At 53.4% G+C, this 14,567-nt stretch overlaps 5 protein-coding genes across 5 annotated transcripts; 4 read left to right on the plus strand and 1 right to left on the minus strand.

Moving 5' to 3' along the window:
* Positions 1-227: 227 nt before the first annotated feature.
* BDR25DRAFT_347740 (uncharacterized protein) lies at positions 228-1,232 on the plus strand (the record flags this gene model as incomplete). The annotated part of the gene is made up of 7 exons (XM_033694310.1): positions 228-417; positions 459-524; positions 572-628; positions 743-777; positions 825-851; positions 888-1,049; positions 1,089-1,232. 7 exons carry the CDS (start codon positions 228-230, stop codon positions 1,230-1,232), a joined length of 681 nt encoding a protein of 226 aa, XP_033554205.1.
* BDR25DRAFT_249279 (DUF300-domain-containing protein) lies at positions 1,021-3,329 on the plus strand. Its single transcript, XM_033686005.1, has 4 exons — positions 1,021-1,338; positions 1,387-1,534; positions 1,585-1,885; positions 1,932-3,329. The coding sequence occupies exons 1-4, from the start codon at positions 1,293-1,295 to the stop codon at positions 3,033-3,035; spliced, it is 1,599 nt and encodes a 532-aa protein (XP_033554206.1). The 5' UTR covers positions 1,021-1,292; the 3' UTR covers positions 3,036-3,329.
* A 149-nt stretch (positions 3,330-3,478) lies between these two features.
* On the plus strand, positions 3,479-5,614 carry BDR25DRAFT_330199 (uncharacterized protein; the record flags this gene model as incomplete). Its single annotated transcript, XM_033692508.1, has 2 exons — positions 3,479-3,830; positions 3,882-5,614. The coding sequence occupies exons 1-2, from the start codon at positions 3,611-3,613 to the stop codon at positions 5,612-5,614; spliced, it is 1,953 nt and encodes a 650-aa protein (XP_033554207.1). The 5' UTR covers positions 3,479-3,610.
* Positions 5,615-6,014: 400 nt separating this feature from the next.
* BDR25DRAFT_299343 (uncharacterized protein) lies at positions 6,015-10,756 on the minus strand. Its single transcript, XM_033689131.1, has 3 exons — positions 9,984-10,756; positions 7,036-9,653; positions 6,015-6,983 (listed from the first exon to the last, which is right to left on the minus strand). Exons 1-3 carry the CDS (start codon positions 10,457-10,459, stop codon positions 6,265-6,267), a joined length of 3,813 nt encoding a protein of 1,270 aa, XP_033554208.1. The 5' UTR covers positions 10,460-10,756; the 3' UTR covers positions 6,015-6,264.
* Positions 10,757-10,900: 144 nt separating this feature from the next.
* On the plus strand, positions 10,901-12,974 carry BDR25DRAFT_274459 (uncharacterized protein). Its single transcript, XM_033687406.1, has 2 exons — positions 10,901-11,180; positions 11,230-12,974. Exons 1-2 carry the CDS (start codon positions 11,031-11,033, stop codon positions 12,919-12,921), a joined length of 1,842 nt encoding a protein of 613 aa, XP_033554209.1. The 5' UTR covers positions 10,901-11,030; the 3' UTR covers positions 12,922-12,974.
* Positions 12,975-14,567: the final 1,593 nt, after the last annotated feature.

Below are 14,567 nucleotides of genomic sequence, written 5' to 3' on the forward strand. Positions count from 1 at the left end.
AGAGTACCTCAAACTGCAAATACAGTATAGTGTGACAATTGGAGTCACCCACAGGTAGTGTGCCCTCGGTGCCGTACATCCCCCCAAATCAGTCGAACAAGGGGTGAAAAGGTTCTCGTTGCCCGGTCGTTTAAACATTGGAACGCTCTACCTACTATGAGCAGGTAACTCCATCTTGTGTATAACGCAACTATTCACTTGTCCCGCAGGTCTGATTTATACATGCTATGCTCACGCCCATTGTTCAACATGAGCTGAGGAACCGAAAGGAGGAACACAAGAGGATTCAATTGATTGCACCCGTTGCTGAAGTTTTGGAAAATAGTGGAGAGAATACGGACTTAAGACCCATAAATTGTGGCTGGTGCTATATGGCAGTATTTTATTTGACAATGTCGCTCACTAATACCCAGAAATGTGACACTTGTTCTTATTCACCGTAGACGAACACGTTTAAGTTGGTAAGTTGTCGGCTGTGAAACTGGAAAGGAACCAGGAAACAAGCTGCCAACCAAAACGAATTTGTATTCCGACATCCTTTACTTAGAATCGGTGTGGGTCTTGTGTGAAGACGTTACGGGGGAGTGGAGCATGAACGAACACATTCCTTGGCTAATGCCTACTTTCGGTGACGCCTCGCACTAAAAAATTCTCCGCGTCGCCTCATACCGACGATAACCTGCAGCTTGACGAGCTTAAAGGGCTAGACAGCCTTGGAAAGCTTACATCTGACATCCCGTAGGAAGAGCTCCCAACATTAGTTTCGCCCGCTCACGAGTCCCGTCTATGTTATATAGGGCCATGTTCGCATGTTCAAATTGTAGGAGCACTTCGCATTACGGCAAAACGGGGTCCTGAGGTCTGAAACGCGACTGGTTGGCTGTTAGGCAAGGGGTAGGTGCATGACGAGCCGCCGAAACGTCACCACCGCGAAGACCCTGCGTGCCTGTTACTCAGCCTCGATGCGCCAATCCTCATCTCCAACCACGCCCCTCGAACCCACCGCCACTGCGCTCCGCCGCAGTATTCATTTTGTGCCTCCTCAGCTGGTGTAAGCTCTACAGGACAGCTTTATCGACAACCGACAGCTCATCAACTCGTCACACGTTGGACCGAGGCGCATTGCTTTGCATCGGTCAGCTTACCTCAAATACGCCGCCTTGCGCATCCCAGGACCCACCGTCTTGACCGCAACCACGAGACCTATTTCGCAACTCATGCACCCGTCATAGCTTGAGGACCTTTTCTCATTCTTATAATCTGCGCAGCGACCATCATCTTAAACGAGCGACATGGTGAGACCGGTTTGCGAGGCTGCCTCGCAAGAAGAGGAGCGAAGTGAGTGAGGTGTGCTGCTGATAGCAAGCGGACACTAACAATGCATAGTTAAGGAAGATCCGATATGGAAATCGCTTACTTTTCATCACTTTGGACTTATTCTTTCTGCGACATTTGGTCTATTAGCTGTTGTCATTGCGCTCTTCCTAATCCTTCGTCATGCCACCCACTACCTCAAGCCTTGGGAACAGAAACAGTATGTCATCTCTCCATCTTAACAGTGGGGCTCAGAACTGACGGGAGAAGCATCATTCGAATTCTTTTCATGATACCCATTTATGCGACTGTCTCCTTCCTCTCCTACATTTACTATCGCCATGCAGTGTATTTCGAACTCATCCGAGACTGCTATGAAGCTTTTGCGATTGCAAGCTTCTTTACCTTGATGTGCCACTATGTTGCGCCAAATCTACACGAGCAGAAGGAATACTTCAGAACCATAGAACCAAAGAATTGGGTATGGCCGATGAACTGGATGCAAAAGTGCACAGGCGGGGAGATTAAAGGTGTCTTCCGCAGACCGTTGAGTGGCTTGACATGGTTCAATGTGTGTGCCCTGGACTCTCATGGTCTATACGAAACTGACCTTTCAGATTGTTTGGATAAGCATCTTCCAATATTGCTTCATACGCGTATTTTTCACCATCGTAGCAGTTGTCACCCAGGCCTTCGGTGTCTACTGCTCGTCTTCCATGGATCCCCGCTATTCACATATCTGGGTAATCGTTGCTGAAGGCCTCTCAGTCACCGTGGCCATGTATTGTTTGATTCAGTTTTACATACAGCTGAAAGGTGACCTGGCACCTTACCGACCATTCCTGAAGGTCCTCTGCATCAAGCTTGTCATTTTCTTCTGCTTTTGGCAGTCACTCGTAATTTCATTTCTCACAAGAGAAGGCGGTCCCTTAAAAACCAGTAAAAAAATCCAAGGCCCTGATCTGAGAATTGGCATTCCCTCGATGCTTGTTTGCGTTGAAATGGCAATATTTGCGGTTTTGCACTTGTTTGCATTTCCATGGAAGCCATACGATCTTGGCAGAAACCAGAACCCGCTTCATGCCTCTGGCGATGGCTTCTCCGGGGACATCCCCAAGCGATACGCCCATGGCCCGGCGCGGGCCCTGGCATCTGCCTTCAATCCTTGGGATATCATCAAAGCATGCGGCCGTGGTTTCCGCTGGCTATTCGTTGGTGTGCGACACCGCAAAGCCGATATTTCCTATCAGACAAAACTTGGATCAATTTCGTCGACTAGGTACCCCCAAGGACCGACTTTTGCCGGAAATGGGGAGCTTGCGACAGAGATTACAAAGCCGCGGAAGGGTTCAGCTGGCGCTGGTAAAAATGGGTTTGAAGACTCAGACACTGCTGGACTATTAAGTCACACGCAAGCTAATCCATACGCGGGACAGGACCCATATAGCGTATCACACGGCAGGCCAGCAGCAACATACAACCCGGACAGCCTTCCAGCAGCTCCCGCTCCTGGACAGGAATACGGTGTAACGAGACCAGAGCGGGGCAGACGGACCGAGCTCGAGCCTCAAGATAGGTCGTATCGCGGGGCAAGAGTCAGCCCAAGTCCACCACGGCTGCCACAATTGAATACCGAACGACCGATGACCGAGTGGGATATGTTTGCTGGCGCGAAACCGGGGCCGAGACCCCCGGGCGGCGGCCCACCTGGAATGATATGATCTACTTTTAAGGAGTGGGTTTAAGTGTTTTTTCTTCTTTCTTGTACTGGTAGCGGATTGGTCGCATTGGCTTTCACCTGGATGCATACTCAGGCGCGGTATAGCACCGACGTAAGTGGTCATGGCGATGACCTCTGGCGTCTAGTTTCCTCACGGTTCTATTGTTTTGAATTTGGTATGGGCAGCATCATTCTTCTTGGATACCCTATTCTTAGTCAGGGTTCTGGAAACCGACTTTGGAGATGTAATGATGAAACGGCGAATTAGGCAGTCTGGAAATATGTGGTATCAGAGGATCAAACCCTGTTATACAAAATTGCTTCTGGCATTCATGTGGCGCTCGGTTGTGGCGGCACCCTAGCCTGTGGCTGAAAACATGCGCCAAGGCCTCGTTCCGTAGAACGCGACTTTCTTTGAAGCTACAAACACTGCGCTGTAACCATCACTTTCACCACCCATTTCACCCATCCCAAGCTCTCCAATTCACCGCGCCGCTGCATGTCTAGACACACCGCGCGTTCTTGGACTTCCTATCGCTATTTCTGTGCTTAGACTAAGCACCTTCGTTCGACCTCATGACCGACTACAATAGGCTCACGGTTGCGAATCTGCGCCAGCTGCTAAAAGACCGCGGTATTCCTTCGACCGGCCTTACGCGAAAGGCCCAGATTATAGAGAAGCTGGAGGAGCAGGATCAAACGAATGACGCTGTTGAAGCACATGAGGAAGCCCCAGCGATTGCGCAGCCTGATCAGACGGAACCTGTTGAGGATGCGCAGGATGAAATGACTGAAGGTGGCTACACCGTCACTCAAAATAGCGCATATCATGTTGATGTTGATACAGAGCTAGAGAAAGCCGAACTACCTGCACCTGCCAGTGAGCCCGCGCCCGCGACTGAAGACCAAGAGCCTCCTACTGTAACCGACACCACTGCTGAAGAGCAAATTAAAGAGCAACATCCTGCGGTGCCTAGCGCGCCTGAGTTAAATGAAGAGCCTGTTTCGATATCACTTGCCCCCGAAGAGCAACCTACGCCTTCAGCTACACCCAAAGAGCAATCTGCGCCGGAAGCCGCTGAGCCTCTCCCGGGGCCAGCCCCCTCACCCAGAGAGGGACGGCAGGCTCCGGATACAGACACGCCCGTGGTATCTTCCACTCCGCCTCCAGATCCCAATGAGAAGCCATCGGTTGAGAAACCAGAGCTACCAGTCATTGTGGAAAGGTCAGAATTGCCCTCGGTCGAGCAATCGCGTCTAAACTCCGAAGAATTGGAGGCCGATACTAGGAAGCGCAAGAGGAGGAGTCTATCTCCGGATATCCCTACACAGGACATTAAGGCAAAAAAACCTCGACCTAGTCGTGATGCCGTGGTAGATGTGCACCTGAAAGAGGACGAAGATACCGTCATGGATCAGCGACCTCCAGTCGAAGTTGAGGAGAAGGCTGTGGAAGAGAAAAAGGGTGGTGGTGCCAATGGAGTCGGCGACACCGAATCTCCAAAAGCAGAGCCCGTCCAAGCATCGCCTCGTCCCCTCGACTCACGCGAGGAGGCACCTCAAGAAATATCCCTCCCTGTGGTATCCCCAGCTCTCCACGCCGCAACCCCAGCACTCTACATTCGCAACCTCATGCGCCCACTCAAACCCGACCTCTTCCGCGCATCCCTCATTTCCCTCGCAACCCCTGGTTCCACAACCCCCGACCCCTCAATTCTCAAAACCCTCTTCCTCGACACCATACGCACTCACGCCTTCGCCCTCTTCACCTCCATCAACGCCGCATCCCGCGCCCGTGCCTCTCTGCACAACCAAAAATGGCCTCCGAATGAACGCAACCGACAGGATCTCTGGGTTGACTTCGTGCCCGAAGACGAAGTCACATCGTGGATAAAAACAGAAGAAGACACCATAGCCACCGAGAAAGCCGCACGCATCGCCGGTCGCGGAATCTCCGCGAAGAAATTCGAAGTCTATTACCAACCTTCGTCATCTGGTACCATTGCCGTCTTTCAAGAAGTCGGCCTCGGGATCCCGGGCGCGCCGAGAGGGCCAAAAATTGATCCACTGACTATTACCAACACGGGTATGGGCCGTGAGCCGTTGGTGGATACCAACCGACGGCCTTCACAAACTCACGCCCACGCCCTAGAACTGCTTCCAGCTCAAGATTCAACTCTGAAAGACTCCACAGACAAACCCTTCCAAACCCTAGACTCCCTCTTCCACTCCACAACTACTAAGCCCAAACTCTACTACCTCCCCGTCTCAGAAACTGTAGCGCGGAAGCGACAGGATGAACTCGATGCCGAAACGAGTCGGGACTGGCGACCAGATGATGTTGTGAGGGGACGTGGGAGGGGTGTGTTGGATCAGAAGTTTAGGTATTCGTTTGATGGGGAGAGACTGGTGGAGGTCGGGCCGGATGACAGAGGGCCTTGGAGTGAGGGGTTTGTGAGGGGGAGGGGAGGATGGAGGGGTGGTGGTGGTGGGGCTTGGAGGGGAGGGGGAGATGGGTATAGGGGGGAGGGGTATAGGGGTGGTGGAGGTTTTAGGGGGGGGAGGGGTTGGAGGGGGTAGGTGGTGCTGGCCGCCCAAGTGGGTTTGGGTTGAGCTGGCGTGGAGTCTTGTAGTATTTGTTGGACTTTTCCGGGTGGCGGGTCTTTTTTTTTGGAAATGGGCCGGTTTATCATCCAGTGGATTCAGAGAGACTCACTCGGGCTTTGTGTGTATGGATACCACGCCTTGGAGTTCTCGGCCACTATCTGGAAATCGGTACGCTCTCAATGTTAACTCTGGCGCTCTGGGTGGGAATCTAATTGGGTTGGTCTATCTAGCTTGTGTACTGCCGCGAATCTGACTTCTTTTGGCCGAGTGTTGGCTCTGCAGTCGTTTCCTCCCGAAAGGACGAGAATCTTAAAATGTACTGCTTCTAAGTGGGATTGCATTCATACAGAGTCATGTGAAGGTGTTGTATAGTATATTTCTTTGATATCAACGCTATAAAACTTCAGGGTCTGTTTGTTTGTATCGGCCAGCCCACACCATCCGTCATACCGGTTGGATCTCTTCCCAACCAGCCAGAAACGCCACGCCATGCTATGCTATGCTATGAGACGTCCTCGGTCCTTTGATGCATACACGTACATACACCCATACCCAACTTAACATAAGCCATCGTCAAAAAGCGGAGTTCCCATAGTATACAACTACAGCACTTCCCCCACACCTCAAACTCCCTCCTCGTTCTTACTCTCCGTCCCCCACATTTCCCCCTCCCTCTTCCGCCTAACCGCGCTTTTCAACGCCCTTAACCTCTCCTCCGTAACCCTAATCGCCTCATCAATCTGTCTCTCCTTCATCCCCTGACTCTGCCTCCCCAACCTCTCTTGCATATCATGCCCACTCTGGACTTTCCCCCACGACTCACCCGTTCGAGAGGAAGCGCCTGCAACGCCATGCACACGATCCATAGCAACCCTTTCCTCGAGCCAACTCCACAATTCGTTTTCCTCGGTCCGCCAGATTTCCTCGTACGCAGCAATGCGTTGGGCGGGCGTAATATTAATCTGTCCATGAGAGATCCGCGGGGCACTTCCCCGGAAAAAGAACGACCAAACCAGTAATACAACCAAAAATCCCACAACCACATTCACACTCACCACACTCTCCAGAATATCTGCTACGGGGCCAAGGAGCGTCCGAACTGGTTCGAACAAGCCCCAATTACTCCCTTTGGCTGCAGCGGCAGTTTCAGGAGTGGTGCCTGTTGGAGGAGTGATAGCGGATTCGTCCGAGATGCCGGGTGTACCTTTTGCACGCCGCTTTCCGGGCTTGCCGGGTTTGCCGGGTGCTTTGAGGAGTTTCGCGGAGACAGCGGAGCGCAGGGCTGAGGCTAGGGAGGTTGCGTAGGTGAGCTGGCCATCGTTGGCGCCTTTTTCTATGGGGCCTGAGGGCATCGTTAGGGTGGGCAGCTTTTCCTTGGGGGGGAAGGATTGTACCTTTTAACCAACTCTTCCCACTCCACTCGACCACAAACGTCATAATTAACCTTGTGCTATTCCCAGGCCCCCACATAAGACAGTACCTCGTCTTTGTGAGAAAGATATTTCCACTTGGCACATCTGGCGTACCGGTCGAACATAATACTGTCACGGCTTTGTCGAGATCGAATTGCTCGAGTGTCGCCGAAATGTTGCATTTTGTTTGTTTGGGGCCAATGGCCCCCCCGAGAGGCTTGATGTATGAGTAGGTGATGGTTTTGCGGTCTTCACCAAGGCCCTTTTTATCGTCTTCCATTTGCAAATCGCTTGATTTCTGATCCTCCACCAGCCACTTTCGCATAAAAACGCCTGAGGCGGGGCCCCACATCATGCTATATATTTTACCCAGGGGTGCAGGAATCGTAGTATCGATGAGGAGCTTATCATAATGTAACTCCGAGTCACCACACTCCGTAGGCCCGTGTGTTGTCGCGCCCGGGAAATCTTGCGCCGTCGAACTGCCATTTACAACTGCTTCAGCAACGTCACTGAGCTTACTAGGGCCACCGCCAACAGCTTGCGCGACGACTGCGGATGCTTTCCTGCCCTCGACTTTCACGGAGTCGTTTTCGCTACCTTCGACACTGCCATCTGCCATTTCGGTGAAGCTTCCTAGTCCCTCTTCTTCTTCAGCGTCTTCGTCGTAAACTTCATCGTCGGAATCCTGGATAGAGCCATCTTCACTTCCAATGGATTCGGCCTTCTCGGTTTTGTCGCCGGTTCCGGATCCATCCAGTGCCACGCCATTGAGAGATGATTTGAGGTTTGGATGTGAGATCTTCCAGATGCCAATGATGAGGTCGTACGTCGAGTCTCGAGACAGGAAACTAGCGAAAACGTTGCGAGCATGCAGTGTCTGAATGACAATGGCGTTCGGGAACACTACCGCAGTAGATTTCTTCTCCACCGACACCACCTCATCGAAGCTGATAACTAGATTCGTCACCCACCCCAAAATGTTACTCGAAAAGCACAAGTGTCCTTCCGATACATAGAGCCGCCCGTGAAGCAGGATCTCTTTCTGAAGTGCAGCACTGTAGTCCTCAATTAGGTAATCATCTTCAGGAACACTCTTGAACAGATTATGGAAGTCTCGGTTTCTCTTCGGGGAAGCAACTGCAAATCCTGTTCCATTCAACCTCTGTCCGTTTAGAACAGCCTGGGGTGCTAAAGTGGAGGTACTGGCGCCTATCGCAGCGGCTATTGTATGTCCTGTCGTGGCAGAGCTTCCCCTGTGCCGCCTCTTTCTACCGCCACTAATGCGACTCCGAATACTTCCTTGCCGCTGAATAGCGCTAGGAGACTCTGTCACCTCTGGATGCCGCGGTGGAGATGTTGTGCCCCCTGAGAGCGTAGTAAGCGATCGAGGTCGTTCATTATTAACAATTGCAGGTTTCTCCGCCGCATAAGCAGCAGACACTGCCTGCGCCGCAGCGATATCCTCAGCCTTTGCAGAAGCCTGATCGCTTTGCATAGGAAGATTCACCGCGGACGACATTGGGCTAGGATCAGAACTGTCGGATATCCCAAGCTGGGCCAAACTCAGATTCCCGGATCCAAGCGTCTCAACTGCAAGTCTTCGTTTTTCAGTTCCCGGATTCTCTGTCGTAGCGTCTGCGTTTTCCGGTCCAATGACCTCTTCACCACCAGCGTCGCCCGTCTTTTTGTCCTCGCCGTTCTGTTGCGGAAAGCTGTTCTTATTTTTGTTTCCCGTTGTTGTATTAGATATAGTACTACTTAAAGTGTTTGCCGCGTTCTGGGCTGCAGAAAATACTGAGGAGAAGAATCCACCAGGTGACTGGGGAGGGAAGGCAGTTCCACCAGGTGTCTTCGCCTCTTCAATAGTAGGCGAAAGGGGTGCTGTAATGGAATTAGATAGTTTACTTGGGGGATTTGTAGCTGAGCGCACGCGTCGGTGCGATATCATGTTCCCCGAAGGGGAGGTAACGATATTGGGATTCGACTGCGAAGCGCCGTGTTTCGCACCCGACTTTGAGCTCGCAGTGGATTCAGTGGGAGACGCTTGCTTTGCATCGGTAGGTGTAGGCGGGGTCACCAAAGTTGTAGGGGCCTCAGTTAGATTTGGCGGAGTTGCCGGGAGCTGGGTAATGATCCTCTTCGGCGCGGATGAAGGAAGGGTGGGTGTAGATTGAGTCTCTGCTCCGTCATGAATTGATGGTGGCGAAGCGTGCAGAGGCAGGTTATCATCCAAAACCTTTGAGCCGCGCCTGGAGCTGGGTCGCTTGCCGCCGAACAGTGCTCCCAACCCACCCCCACTCGTGCTGGGCCTCGCTCCGTCCGTCTCACCGCCGGTCTTAGGGGATGTGGACCTCCGTGTGGGTGCAAATGCTTCCCTAAGTTTCCCAACCGGGGACGGGCTCCGCCTAACGTTTGCAGCAACGTCAAGTGTCTTTGCGTGTATGGGAGTGGGTACTTCGGCGGAAGTCGCGGAGTCAACGAGCGCTGCACTCTGAGAGGCAGTAGAATCGACAGTCTCAGAAGCGATCAAGGGCGAGGACAATGTTAAGTATCCCGCGTGGGAATGGTGTGTTGAAATGCCAGGGCGGGCTGGGGAGCTAAGGCTTGGTTAGTTGTGACGCGCAAGCCGAGTGGATTGGCCAAGAACAAAGAGGACGAGAAGCAACAAGAGGGCTGGGTCGCACAAATATTGGCAGTAAAAAATAGGTGGTAACAAGCGAGCGACCGCCTGCAGCATGTGCAGTGTGGATGTTTGCGCAGCGATGTAGTCGGCGGGATGCGGAGTCCAGGCTGGCTGGTGGGAAAGTGTCCAAGCTCTCCGCTCCGCCAATGCCACCACGAGCGCAGCCTCCAATGGGACGCCGCATCACCGCTATTAATAACGCACAACAAGATAAACATCAGCGAGAAAGGAGAGCAATACTTACGATTCAGCATCCGAGTCTTCAGTGAGCAGGCTACTTGCGACACTCTTGTGAAGACCAAGGGACTCTTCACTCTGAAACGGGGGGTCCATGCTCAGCGGCCTGGTGTCGGGGAGCGGGGGAACCTCTCCAGCAGCATCGAGTTGCGACAGGTCGTCTTGGGTACCGGACTTTCTTCGTCGCCGTCGTCCCTTGAACAGCTTGGACATCCTCCTGCGGTGTGAGGAGCCCTCGCTGTGCTGGCCATCCTCGGAGCCGCGGCTCTTGAACTTGTCCAAAGTGCCATCGCCCGACAACGCCGGCCCATTCGATCCATCGCCCGGGTTGTCAGTGCTTGCAATTGAGTGTGCCGATGAGATACTGCCGCCTTTGGACAGCTGTGGGCCGTTAGGGGCAGCGAGGGAGTTCTGCTGACTAGTCGGACCCGTCGACGAGGTTCGTGACACGGTGCCTGGAGCGTGGTCGACAGAGGCCTCCATTGTGCTTAATAATAGGTATGTCGCGCGGGGAGGGGTATTCGGGTTGGTACTGTGGAAGGCAGCGTGTGGTCACAGCGACATAGCGAGGGTCGCGACCGGGTGAGGTTGTTCGTTTGCGGGGAACGGCGTGACGGGGTCGTGATGATGTCGTCAGGGGCGCAATCTGAGTCGCAGGCGACGTGCAAAGGAGCTACGGATGTGTAGGAGGAGATGCTATGGAGATGCGGAGGGGAGCATGATCTGAGAAAGCGAGGAGAGAGAGCGGGCGCGCTCGATGGACAAGGAAACGAGGCCGTCAGCTAGCCATTGCGCTGGTGCGATTGACACTCAGCTGCGAGCTGGTGCTCCGCCTGCCACCTGAACTGGGGGGTTTGCGTGTGATCGCCGCCCAGGACATGCCTGCTCCGCCAAGCGAGCACCACCTGGGCACCCGTCATGCCGCCCAAGGCAGAGGGCGGGTCACTCACCTCGCGCTCCCTCAGCAAACTCCTGTTCACCATACCCCAGTCCACCATGAAACCTCGCGCATAATAGCCCCTCCCGCTGACGCTCTCTTCCATACAGCCTCACCATGGAGTCCGCATACCTGACAAAAGCCCACGAGCACGTCCGAAACGCAGCGACGGCCACATACAGCAGCAGCATCGTCACCGCGGGGGCAGAGCATGAACAGGCAGCCTCCGCCTTCCGCAACGCCGCTCAAGATACCCACAATGCAGAGGTCCGGCCCTCTCTCATGCCTCACTCGCCTGCATGCTAACCGTCCGCAGGCGCTCCGCATCCTGGAGCTGCTCGAGAATCACCACGTGAAGCTCGCCCAGCTCATCAGAGAACCGCCGAGGAAGAAAGAGAAGGACGGCGATGCTGCTTCCCAAGCTTCTGAGTCTGCTTCTCAGGCGTCTGAGTCTGCTACCCCTCCTCCGGCAAAGGCGGCGACTGCTAGAACTAGCTCGCCAAGCCCGGGTGCCTCCTCACCCACCCGAGCGCCTTCCCGTCGAAGACTGCCCCAGTCTTCGATAGCTAGCAACCTTGCGGAGAAGAGAGGCATACCCGGCGTGCGGAGAGCCACTCCAGCTGCCTCGCCAGTCTCCGTCACAAACGCTCTTGCCACTCGCAGTGAACGACCAGACACTCCTGTTCGAGATCTCCTCCAGCGGCAGTCCAGAGATGCAGAAGATGCCAACAAGAAGAAAGGGGAGTCCTCTCATCCCACGCACCGTGCCAACCAAGCCCTATCAAACGCAGAAGAATCTCCTGCCCCTCGGCCCTCCTCCTCTCCTTCAGAAGACAATTTTCGCCGCTTCTACTCAGCCTTTGGGGGTGTCATCTCCGCCATTTCTGCACCTCTTGCCTTCACCTCTCTCCCACTCCACCCTACCCCTCCGCCAGCACCCGATCCCGAACCTATTTCTCTACCTAAAAAATCTAAATCTAAATCCCCTGATACTTCCCGTTCAATCAAGTCCTCTGAACCCGATCTCGCCGCTTTGATCTCCAAGCCCGCTCTCCGCGCTCTAAGGGAAGACCGGCAAGGTGCTCTCGGCCCCTTCGCAAACAACGAATCCTTCTACGTCGTCCCCACGTCCGGCGGCACCGTCTCCTACGCCAATATCCTGAGAGACCAACAAGCTCATCCCCATCATGCTGCTCAGAACCCCCAGCTCGATGCTATCGATGAGCTCGAAGGCGATGGCCTTCGGGGAAGCTCCCATGAAGAATTCGTCGACGCACGAGAGACTGCATTCCCGCCTTCCCCCACCGCCCCACGACACCAACGTCCGCGGTCAAGAGGCTCTACCGTAACCACTGCTCGCACGATTCCCGCAGGCAGAGGCACCGGACTCAAAACCATGGAAGAATTGCAACTTGAGAACGAGACGTTACGCACGCTAATAGACAAACAAGCAAAGCGTCTCTCAATGTGGGAAACCACGTCGCAATCCTCGTACAATGCGCTTGCGCAATCATTCCGTGCAAGAGGCGGCATTGGAAACAAACAGATGAGTGATCCGAGTGCGCTTGCGCAGGCGCTATCTCTGGGATCGAATGCGCTACCTTCTCCGCCGCCTGTTCCAAGTATACCGCCGCAATATAGCCAACCTTCGAAGGGAAATGAGGACGACGAGAAGGAGAAGGAAGCACGAGAACGGATCGCAGAGCTCGAAGCATTGCTTGCGGGACGAGAGCAGCAGATTTCAAGTTTGACGGATGAGAAAGAAAGTCTGGCAAAGCAAAACGAGAAGCATGCACTCGTTATCGGGAGATATAGAGAGCAGTGGGAGAAGCTGAAGGCTGGAGCGCGGAAGAAGGAACAGGAGAGGAGGGAGAAACGAATTATTGAATTGAAGACTGGAGCTACGGAGGGCAAGGACAGTGCTAGGGAGAGTGAAAGTGGGGATGCGGAGGATAAGGAGGAGGGGGAGGGTCTTGTGGAGGAGGAGCCTGGCTTCGGGAAGGCGTAAGGTGGTGGGAATTGGCATTGGTAGCACGTAACTAGGAATCGAGAGAATGGTGCCACTATAGGTGGCCTTAGCTGTAAGCACTGAGTGAACTTAAAGGACGGGGCCGCAATCTCATGTCTGTTAGTGGGTGACATAAGAACAACGAGGACAAAAACGCTCAAAGTCTTAGAGCGTGCCCAATAACGCTGCCTTCGATTTATGTCGTCAATGAACCCGCTTGTCCAAGTCTTCACAACCTCTCCAGTTTTCTCTTCCATTTCTTCATTATTTGCGTTCTTGTTTTCTAATCTCTCTTTCAATGGCACTGTATATATTGTAGTACAGTGCAGAGATAGTCACGACTGCGGGACAGACAGCCATTCCTACGCTACATCCCATCCATCCCAAATATCTTCCGAAGAGTGCGACGTTGTCGTCACCAGCGCAGGTGAGTAACCCACTCCTTGTACTCCCCCATACCATCCCCATTAAACTCACTGCATACCGCAGGTTTGTCCGGAATAGCAACAACATGATTCTACCTCAAAATGCACTCGAATACTCGCCTCATCGTCGCAGGACAGCCTTGGCAGACCATGGTGCAAAAGTCTGTCCTTCCCTGCCAATGACCGCTAGTCACCATCCCCTCTCCTTATTAATCTACTAGTGAAGGTTTAAGTTTAGGTCGAATATACTCACGCTTCTAGTCACAGTCCGGCCTCCGCGTGTTCAGATCCCCGCCATCCCACTAACCGTCCCGCCGGATGCAGGAATCTTCAACGGCAACTTCAGAGCGAATACGTCACTCAGTATCTAGGGGAAAAAAATTCAATAGCTATGCTTAAGCGGGGGAAAGTATAAGGGTGAAAATTAGGCTAGGGCTAAAAGTCTCCCAGATTGAAAAGACGGGTGAGAAGTAGCCTATTCATGATTGTGGACATGGAAATCGTCAGGGAAAGACGACAGTGACAAACGCCGGACCCAGATCCTTAACACAAAGAAACTTGTTACAGCAATGGGCATAGGTTTGGATCCACACCTGCCATCTCTACCATCCTAATATCTATTCGCAATCCATGTCCTCCGCCAAATCGGCCTCGAAATTTTTATCTCTACCACCGTGACCGTCGCCTTGGACGGTTTAACGATTTCATCGCCGCCAGAAATCAGCGATTAGAAATCGGGATGGGTGATGGCTGTCATCATCTGCTCCAGGGTGCGGAAATATACCTGGATAACGGCATCGTGCTCGTCAATCTTCCACCCAGGCCCCGTTCCCCTCGTCCGCTCAGCAAACCCTCAAAATCGCCACCAGACTCTTCTACATGTCCACCAAAGCCGGCAAAAACGTATTCTAGCTCATCCGCACTTCCCGCAGCTCGGGTGGGTTCGCGGCCCCCGCTGACATCGCCAAAGCTAGAGGTCCGCTCCTAGATAACCTAGAGCTGGCGACTACGGGACTACTTGTAGCGCTCTCACCCAGATGTTTCGCGGCACTAGCTGGGTGGACGCAGTTTCTTAGCCAGACATGACTTAAGCTGTGAGTGTTATATAGAGAAAGAAATGGGGCAAGATCAGAAAGCGAGAAGGTTAGGAGATATTGAGGGAGGGAGATGGAGAGCTAGGGGGGTTCAGATGGGCCAGATAGTGCGGCTAGGTAGGTTTCC

This window comes from Lindgomyces ingoldianus, assembly GCF_010093535.1.
Source record: "Lindgomyces ingoldianus strain ATCC 200398 unplaced genomic scaffold BDR25scaffold_1, whole genome shotgun sequence".
NCBI classification, from domain to species: Eukaryota; Fungi; Ascomycota; class Dothideomycetes; order Pleosporales; family Lindgomycetaceae; genus Lindgomyces; species Lindgomyces ingoldianus.